The sequence below is a fragment of the Dipodomys merriami genome, unplaced genomic scaffold (assembly GCF_024711535.1).
Source record: "Dipodomys merriami isolate MVZ:Mamm:240054 unplaced genomic scaffold, mDipMer1.0.p SCAF_19, whole genome shotgun sequence".
Lineage (NCBI taxonomy): Eukaryota > Metazoa > Chordata > Mammalia > Rodentia > Heteromyidae > Dipodomys > Dipodomys merriami.
Window position 1 is genome coordinate 16,919,712 of NW_027203270.1, and position 10,056 is coordinate 16,929,767.

Genomic DNA, 10,056 nt, shown 5'->3' on the forward strand with positions numbered 1-10,056 from the left:
TTACCCCCTTGTGAGCCCCTGACAGGGCTTCCTCACAAGCCTTCCCAGCGCCCAATGCATATCCTTGTTCCTCAGGCTGTAGATGAAAGGGTTCATCATGGGGGTCACCACAGCATACATCACCGTGGCTACTGAATCCTTCATGGAGTAGGTGTGGAGGGGCTGCAGATATACCATACACAGTGTCCCATAGAAGAGAGAGACCACAGCCAAATGGGAGGCACAGGTGGAGAAGGCTTTGTACTTGTTAGAGGCTGAGGGGATTCTGAGGATGGCTCTGATGATCCAGACATAGGACAGGATCATGAACCCAAAGGGAACGAGGAAGACCAAGCAGCCTGTGACAATCAGCGCCAGGTGGTTGACCTGGGTGTTGGAACATGCAAGCCTCAACAGGACGTACATCTCACAGAAGATGTAGTGGATTTTCCGCGATCCACAGAAGATTACCCTGGTCATGAGGAGGGTGTGGATGAGGCCATAGAGGACAGACAGGACCCAGCACAGGGCCAGGAGAGAGACACAGAGCTTAGGGCTCATGGCTGTGGTGTAGTGGAGGGGGCGGCAGATGGCCACATAGCGGTCATAGGCCATCACTGCCAGGATGAGGTTGTCCAGGGCCACCAGGGAGACCAGAAAGTAGAGCTGTGTCAGACACCCGCCATAGGAGATGGCTTTGTTCTGCGACTGAAGGTTCACCAGCATCTTGGGGATGGTGTTGGTGACGAAGAATAGGTCCGTGAGGGAGAGGTTGGCCAGGAAAAAGTACATGGGAGTATACAGGCGTGAGTCCGAGGTGATGGCCAGGATGATGAGCACATTCCCCACCACAGTGACCAGGTACATGGACAGGAACGCCCAAAAGAGGATAGACTGCTGCTCAGGAATCTCTGAAATCCCCAGCAGGAGGAACCCAGATTCCCCACTCTGATTGCCTCCATCCATTCCCCGACGCTTCTGCAACATGAACATAAGCAAGTGCTCACCAAATGATTGCAATTGGTTAAGAACATGATCAGTAGGGTCAACACGTTCCTTAATAATAATAAAAAATACCTTAAGAGCTGGGCATGGTAACTTGTGTTCCCCAGCTACTCAGGAGGCTGAGGCAGTAGCATTGCTGAGACAGGAGTTCAAGACTAGAGACAGGAAAGACTAGACTAGACAACACAGAGATATCCTTGTCCCCTGCCCTTCAAATTTTTGTGGTACCTGAAATCTCCAAGATAAATACCAGGAGGCAAGAACCATCTGTTTGACTCTTCCCCAACTCTATTGTACAAGAGATAGTTCCCTTTTTCTCTTCTTCCCTCCCTTTTCCCACCCTTCTCCCTCCCTCCCTCCCTCCCTCTCTCCCTCCCTTCCCCTTCCTTCCTTCCTTCCTTCCTTCCTTCCTTCCTTCCTTCCTTCCTTCCTTCCTTCCTTCTTTCCTTCCTTCCTTCTTTCCTTCCTTCCTATTTTCTTCCTTGCTTTAAAAAATATTCTTATGTACTTGTACAAAAGGGCTTAAATTTAACAAATCATTTTGTAAGTATAATGCATCTGGAACAGTCTTAGCCCCTCCACCTTTCTTCCCCATCCCTCCCAACCCCACCTATCCCCTCAAGTGGTGTGGTTCTATCCATTATCACAAATATACATTGAATATAGTACCTGTATTCACCTGCCCTTCCTTTTACCATTCTCTGTCCCCACTCCCCTTCACCTCCTTTCTTAGTTCTCCCCACTTTATCCTGTTTTATTAAATAAAATTCTTGCTAAACTTCTCAAATAATTTTTTTGTGGCTCTAAGGATGGAATCCAAGACATTGCGCATGCTATGCAAGTGTTCTACCACTGAGTTACCTCCCAAACCTGAACTCAAACAAGCATCCAACTATTGACTAGAGAGATAAACATGGCAAGTCTTTATGCAGTGTGATCATTCCAGAAACTTCTAGTTATGAACCTTAATTGTTGTATTGAGCTTTTTCACTCAAGGCTAGCACTCTACCACTTTGGACCACAGTGCCACTTCCAGCTTTCTAGTGGTTGATTAGAAATAAGTCTCACAGAGTTTCCTGACTAGGCTGGAATCTCAGATCTCAGCCTTCTGAGTAGCTAGGATTATAGGCATGAGCCACCATTACCAGGCTTCCCTGAGCCTCTTATCGCCAATTAACCACCAAAAAAGCTGGAAATAGAGCTGGGCTCAAGTGGTAGAGTGCTAGCCTTGAGCAAAAAAACAAAGGGACAGTTCTCTCTCTCTCTCTCTCTCTCTCTCTCTCTCTCTCTCTCTCTCTCTCTCACACACACACACACACACACACACACACACATTGTTGCTTCTGAGTGAACAATTAGATCATTAAATTTGAAAATGATTTCCAATCAATTTATAGTTGACTTCCAGTGTGAGTCTATAAGAGTTCATGGACTCACTCTTCAGTAAAGCTGGTGAAAATTGTAAAACAACAACAAAACCCAAGTTATTTAAAGCTTCTGAAAAAGATTTACAGGGAAACCAGCACAAGAACATGAATTTAAGTAGATAGATGAGAGTTGGAAGGTCTAGGCTGGCTGGATTGGCAGTGTGGGGAGGTCATCCTTGGTCAGGCTCATGAACACAAGGCTCCAGGCAGGGACCTCACACTGCGGCTCTCCTCCACGAGTTCAGCCCTGGAAAAAGGCTCTCTGTGAGAGAAGATCCCTCACTTCACACCCAACTCAGGACCTTTATCACCAAGAATTTGCTTGGGAGTAGAATCTGCCCTAACATAGTTCTTATTCTTGCCCCAAAGGAACTGATGCTATTTACAACAGAGCATGGTGTAAAGACGCTCTCAAGAATGGGGTGCAGGCTGTAGTAGAGACAGCTGGGGGAGGGTTGTGATGGTACTGTTTAGACTGGAGAATGAGGAGGGGAAACCTCAGCCACTAACTGCAAGCAAACAAACAAAATCAAATACTGCAAAAGAGACAATTTTGATTGGATTAGTTCCTTCCTTTCCCTTTCCCTTTCTCCTTCCTTCTCTTGCTACTTTTCCCTCCCTCTCCTTCTCCTTCACCTCCTTCCTTTCTTTTTTTGGGGTTTTTGCCCTAGAGAACTGATACACTATATTGGGCTGCAGTGGGTGGCGTTTAACTCGGGAAGGGGCGTGGTCAGGGAAGGTAGGCCGGAGAGCTCTTCCAATACCGACAGTGACTTTAGACTGAGCCATAAATGAGTCAAGAAAAATGAGCCCCAGAAGAGGAGACTGCCACCTCTGAACTGCTACAGTACATTTTCTAAAAATGTCCAGATCCCAGCAAAATTATTAGGCTTGGAAGGAACCAGCAGGAACATCTCCAACATAGTGGGAGATGTTTGCCTAGCATATTCAAATTCCTGTTTGATCCCTAGCATGGCAAAACACAACACAACCCCAACCAAGCCCCCAAACCCCAACAAAAGGCCCTGAAGTGCAACTCATGGGAAAAGAAAAAAGTACAGGAATGAATTATCCTAGGCTTTTTATACAAAAGCATAAGGGCTAGGAATTAGAGAATAAAATAGCCAGAAAGCTGGTGCTGGTGCTGGATCATGCCTGATCTTAGCTACTCAGGAGGCTGAGATCTGAAGATTGTGGTTCAAAGGCAGCCAAGGCAGGAAAGATTGTATGACTAATCTCCAATTAAACACCGTTGAAAATAGCCAGAAGTGGAATTGTGGCTCAAGTGGTAGAATGCTAGCCTTAAGCAAAAATCAAAGCAAAGCTAAGGGACAGGGGCTATGTTTTGAGTTCAAGCTCCAGGACACACACACACACACACACACACCACACACACACACACACACACACACACACACACACACACACACACACACACACACACACTCTAAAGCAGTCAGGAGCAAAGTCAGCTGCCACTGGTTCATGCCTGTACATCTAGCTACTCAGGAGGCTGAAGTCAGAGGATCAATGTTTAAAGCCAGCCCAAGAAGACACATTTGAGATACTCCTATCCCCAACTAACTAGCAAAAAGATCAAAGATGAGGTGTGGCTCAAGGGGTAGAATATCAGTCGAGCAAGAAAGCCGAGTGAGAGTGAAAGGTCTGGAATTCAAGTGCCAGTATTGATGCATGTACACACACACACACACACACACACACACACACGACTTAGGTATGTTGCCAGCAAAGGTGGCTGTGAGGAAGGGAAGGCATTCATATAAGTTTCAGAAGCCCACAGATGGAGTGATTGCTTCGGAGCGAGTGGCAGGAGGTGCTGGTTAGACCTTCGAAGTGTGCATGAGAGTGAGGGTAACTCTGGATATGCTCTAGAGGCCGTGTGCACAGCTTTCTGTACCTGTTATTTATTTATTTATTTTTTCAGTCGTGGGGCTTGAACTCTGGACCTGGGCGCTGTTCCTCAGCTCTTCAGCTCAAGGCGAGTGCGCTATCACTTGAGCCACAGCGCCACTTCTGGTTTTGTGGTGGTTTATTGGAGATAAGAGTCTCACGGACTTTTCTGCCCAGGCTGGCTTTGAACCGCGACCCTCAGATCTCAGCCTCTTGAGTAGCGAGGATTACAGGGGTGAGCCACCCGCGCCCATCTTGTGCTTGTTATTTGCTACTCATACTGGCTGTGGTTAAACAGAGGTTAGCTAAACCTTACATAAAGCTCATTTATTGCTTGCAATACTTCAGCCTGGGGCTGAGGAGTGGAAGAGAGTCACAGTGGGATGTGATGGTGGAGACAAGTCATGAGCAGGCATGCAGTGTTTCCCAGGGAGAGGGAGAAAATCTGGAATCCTGGGGCCAACCACAGGGAGGCTGCTTTGCCATCTGGAAAAATGAAGAATGAGAAAGCGAAGGTAGTGGGTGGTCTCATCCTGCTCTGAGAATGTCTCGGTGGCTTGAGAATGGAAAAGAACACCACAGTGACTGCCCGAGCTTCCTCAGCCACCTGGATGGTCGGCCTAGAGGCCCTGGTCGTCACGTGGAACAGAGCCTGTGGCGAGCACTCAGAGAAGTATCATACTCTTCCGTGATTTGAAGGAATCTTGTGTTATCTTGAAATACTAAGATTAGATTGTACAGTATGTGTGTGTGTGTATGTGTGCGTGTGTGTGTGCGTGTGTGTGTGTGTGTGTGTGTGTGCATGAGAAAATGGAGATAGGAGAAGGGAAGGGGAAAGAGGGGGGAGAGAAAGAGAGAGAGAGAGAGAGAGAGAGAGAGAGAGAGAGAGAGAGAGAGAGAGAGAGAGAGAGAGAGAGAGAGAGAGAGAGAGAGGGTCAGATCTTACCCACTGCTTGGAGTGGCTCTCAGAGTGCTGTGGTTCTTCTGCCTCAACTTTGATCTTACATAGGATGAAACTTTAGTCAAGACACAAAAGATTATAATCCATTATTTCCTGATTAGGTCATGGTGACTTGTCTTATTGCCTAAGGATGGGCAAGGCAGGGAGATTGTTCCCTGGGTCTACAAAAAAAAGTCCCCCCAAAAGAAGAGCCCCAAGTTTTGTCTCCAGGCTCTTTATGTCTTAATCGGCCAGAGGAATCTGCAAACTGATGCTTGGATCCCAGATTCATGCAGAAAGGGGCCAAAGAGGGACTGCATCAGTCTATTTATCAGTTTTGGAGAGGCCTTGGGGAAACAATCCCAAGACAGCTACTTGAGATGAATGAGGATAATTGCTCCAATGTGAATGTTGAGAGGCAAAAGTCTTGGGAAATGAGTTTTGTTTACAGGAAGGAAACCAATGATTACTGCACAGTGATGTTGCAAGCTTCCTTAGGAGCAAGAGTAAGCCAGCTCGTAAGTCTTGAAGCCTGGCTTTTGAGTCATTAAAGGTCTGGAAAATCTCAAACACTAGTGGCTTCAAATACTAAGTAAAATAAATGGAAAAAAAGAAACAACCACCCTCAGGAGCTGGGGATGTGAAGCCATGGGAAAGCACTTGCCTAATGTGGGTGAGACCCTGACTTTGGTCCTCAATACAGGAAATGGACCCCCACATTGCTAATTCTTGGGCAGCCCTAGTGACACACATCTATAATTCTTGAATGCAGGAAGCTGAGGTAGCAGAAAGATTGCAAGTTTGAGCCAGCTTGGGATATACAATGACTCTGTCCAAAGAAGGAAAAAGAAGGAGGAGGAGAGAAGGAACAGGAGGGAGAGGAGAAGAAGAAAAGGAGGAGCCACAAAATATCATGTCTGGAAGCAAATAATGTCACCTAGCTCTCAATTTCCCTCTCAATAATTTAAAACTACAATACCCAACACCCATTCACAGATAAGGAGATAGACAATGGAAGAAGATTCAAAAAACCAGAACTAACCAGTGAGGTACTGGTGGCTCATGTCTGTAATTCTAGCTACTCAGGAGGCTGAGATCTAAGGATTGTGGCTCAAAGCCAGCCCAGACAAAAAGTCCTCATGAGACTCTTATCTTCTATTAACCACTCAAAAACCGGAAATGGAGCTTTGGTTCAAGTGGCAGAGCACTAACCGTGTGCACAATATCTCAGGGACAGCACCTAGACCTTGAGTTCAAGTCTCAGAACTGCCACAAAACAGAAAAAAAATAAAATAAAATAAAAACAAGGACTCACATGTGGAGGGCATATAGCAACTCCAAATAATATGATTATCACATACAGACTGAAAAAATAATGATGTTCATGCTTCAGAATAAATAAAGCAGCTGAGAGGGCTGGGAAGGTGGCTCAGTGGTAGAGTGCTTGCCTCACATGCATGAGGCTCTGGTTTTGATTCCTCAGCACCACATAAACAGAAAAAGCCAGAAGTGGCTCTGTCGTTCAAGCGGTAGAGTGCTAGCCTTTAGCTGAATAGCTGAGGGACAGTGCTCAGGCCCCAGGACTGACCAAAAAAAAAAAGCAGCTGGTTTTTATTTTCATTTGCTTTTACAAACCGAATACTCACGAGTATTTAGACAACTTCAAAGAACAAACAAAACATTTCTGGAACTCTAGAAGTTATTTTGCAGTTCCTTTACCTCTACCACCACCTTTTGTGTTTCCTACTTTGGGCCTCATTTGTCAGGCAAGTACTCTACCACTAGAGCCATGCCCCAGTCCCTTTTGTTCCAGTTTATCAGAGTGTCATATTAACTTTGCCTGGGCAAGCCTTGAACTAGGATATTCCTATCTCTACTTCCCAAGTAGTTGGGTCACAGGTGTGTACCCATATACCCAGCTTGCTTTTGAGATGGACACAGACTATATTCTTCCTGCTTCCACTTCTGAGTAGCTGGGTCTTGCAGTCCTTTCTAGACACCGTAATGACAAAGATCATTACTGCTTCTCCACATCATAGTTAACTTGAGTATTTTGTGTTGTTGGTAGTGGTTATTCTAACAGGCATGGGTGACGTTCCATTGTTGTGCAATATCCATTCTTATCAATGTAGTGTCTGATACAACTACTCTTTAAAATTGTTATATGCATACATTTGTGTTCCATTTTAATACATATGTATATATTGAGTTGTATAATGAATACTTTGTACTTTATTTTAGTGTTTATATATCTATTATAAGATATACTAAGTCCTCCTAACACTGGCATGTATAATCCATGATTTCGTGGGTGGTATTCTTTAGATACAAAACATCTGAGCTAATATTAAGTATATTTAAAAACATGTCACTTCTTCCAATAATCACACTTGCTAGGATTGTGCTCTATCACTTTAATGATACCTCTAGCCCTGCTTTTTGCTGGTAACTATAGTCTAGTAAACCATTGAATCACTAACCTCCAGATTTCAGCCTCCTGAATGGTTTGGATTACAGATGTGAGTCCCCAGTGCCTGTAGTGCTAATTTTCTGTCATTAACATACTTTCCTCACTGACCCAGTTTTGATGAACTAACATGAAGTCTCCATAGACTTTTAGAATTATATACATTGGAAAAAACATATGTCCTCATAACAAGTTACTAACAAAGAAGTCACATGTCTTAATGATAAGGAAACATTCTGAGAAATATGCTGTTAGGTAATTTTTCTTATTGTCCAAACATAATAGAGTTTACTTAAACAAACCTAGATGGCATATGTCCATCACTCAATGAGAGCTTTTGATACAACTTACTGTTTTACAGTAATACTCCTATAACTGGAAAGAACATACTGTAATTTGTGGAGGGGAAGGGAAAAAACAAATCGTTTAAATAGGGATACAGGTGGACCCATTGCAACAATGAGATGTACAAGTCATTATGTCGAACAAACTTCACAACTTTAGTGGGGGGGGGGAGATTTGGGTGGGAGGGTAGGGAGAGGATGGGAAGGGATGGGAAAGGGAAATAAAGGAGGAACTTATCTTGCCCATGTAATTGTTACCCCTCTGTACAGTATTTTCACAATAAAACAAGAGCATACTGAAAAATAATGACACGTAGTACAGTACATAAACAGCAACATAGTCTTTTATTGTCACAAACAGGTACGACCTACTGGACATATTTTTTTGTGCTCTAATACAACTGGCAGGGCAGCAGGCTTCACCCCAGGATCCCAGTGTGTGAGCAAAACATTGTGCTATGATGTTAGGACGCAAGATCAGCAGGCCATGGGAATTTTTCAGCTCCCAAATAATCTTACGAAACCTCCTTCAAATACGTAGTCTGCTGTCAACTGAAATATTGCTGTTTGGCAGGATCATAAAACAAATGAACAAGCAAGCAATGAATATCAAGTGAACTTTAAAACACGATATAAAAGCTTTCCATGTTCCTCAACCACATCAAACTCATGGAGGGGAGTCAGGAAGCAGCGCAGAGTCAGGCTTCTTAAGAACTGAGACCTCTGAGGCAGAAAGCTCTGGAAGCCCCTTGCCAGAGGATGCTTGAGGATGTTTTTGGATTGTCTGAAGAAGTTACGGGCCACAGGAGAAGGAAATTTTGCCCCTGAGAAGTCTAAGCAAGGCCCCTTTCATGTCCTTGTTCCGCAGGCTGTAAATGAAGGGGTTCAATAGGGGCGTCACCACCGTGTACATGACAGCAGCAGCCGTGTCCTCTACCACGGAGTTGGAGGAAGAGGATGAGGGACACAGATAGGCCCTGATCACTGTCCCAAAGAACAGGGTAACCACAGCTAGGTGGGAGCCACAGGTGGAGAAGGCCTTGAGCCTTCCCCGTGCAGAAGGGACTCGAAGGATCGCCAGAGTAATGCAGATATAAGAAACCAAGATGAGCAAGAAGGGGACTAGAATGACCGCCCCTCCCAAGAAGAGAAGCACAAGCTCATTGACTCGGGTGTCAGAGCAAGAGACCTTCATCAAGGGCCCCAGGTCACAGAAGAAGTCCGGAATGATCTTCTTGGAGCAGAAGGAGAGCCGGAAGATGAGGAACGTGTGGGTCATGGCAACGAGATTTGTAAGGACCCAACAGGAAGTCACCATGAACACGCAGCGCCCACGGCTCATGATGGTCATGTAATGGAGGGGGTGACAAATAGCCACATAGCGGTCATAGGCCATGGTGGCCAGGAGAAAGATGTCCATGTCCCCAAAGGTCAAGAAGAAGTAGAGCTGCACCAGACATCCCGCGTAGGAGATGGACCTGCTCTGGGTCTGGATGTTCACCAGGGCCTTGGGCACCGTGGTAGAGGTGAAAAAGATGTCTGCACAGGACAGGCTGGCAAGGAAGAAGTACATGGGAGTATGGAGACGGGTGTCAGCACCAATGGCCAGGACAATGAGCAGGTTCCCAGCCACCGTGATGGCGTACATCCACAGGAATAGCAGGAAGAGAAGGCGCTGCTGCTCTGGGCGCTCTGATAGTCCCCAGAGGAGGAACTCAAAGCTACTGCTCTGATTCTCTCCTGCCATTGGCCCAAGAGGCCAGAGAGATAGAGAGATAGAGATCTTCAGTGATTCCCTTTTAAAATGCTGAGATGATCAGTGAGCCTGCCATTCCTTCGCTGACCTCCGGAGAAGAGAGAATGACAACTCATTTGTATAGATGCCCTTTGATGTGCACGCAGGGTTTTATTTTTAAATGCACAGTTCTAGGAAAGTCCAGGAGACAGTTTCATGAAGTAGAAATTGACTTCTTGCTTGATTTA

The 10,056-nt window shown here is 45.4% G+C and overlaps 2 protein-coding genes across 2 annotated transcripts; both read right to left on the minus strand.

Moving 5' to 3' along the window:
* Positions 1–945, minus strand: LOC138830514 (olfactory receptor 1D2-like). The gene has a single exon (XM_070026895.1). It carries the CDS (start codon positions 943–945, stop codon positions 1–3), a length of 945 nt encoding a protein of 314 aa, XP_069882996.1.
* A 7,921-nt stretch (positions 946–8,866) lies between these two features.
* On the minus strand, positions 8,867–9,820 carry LOC138830515 (olfactory receptor 1P1-like). The gene has a single exon (XM_070026896.1). The coding sequence runs from the start codon at positions 9,818–9,820 to the stop codon at positions 8,867–8,869; it is 954 nt and encodes a 317-aa protein (XP_069882997.1).
* Between the last annotated feature and the right edge of the window lie 236 nt (positions 9,821–10,056).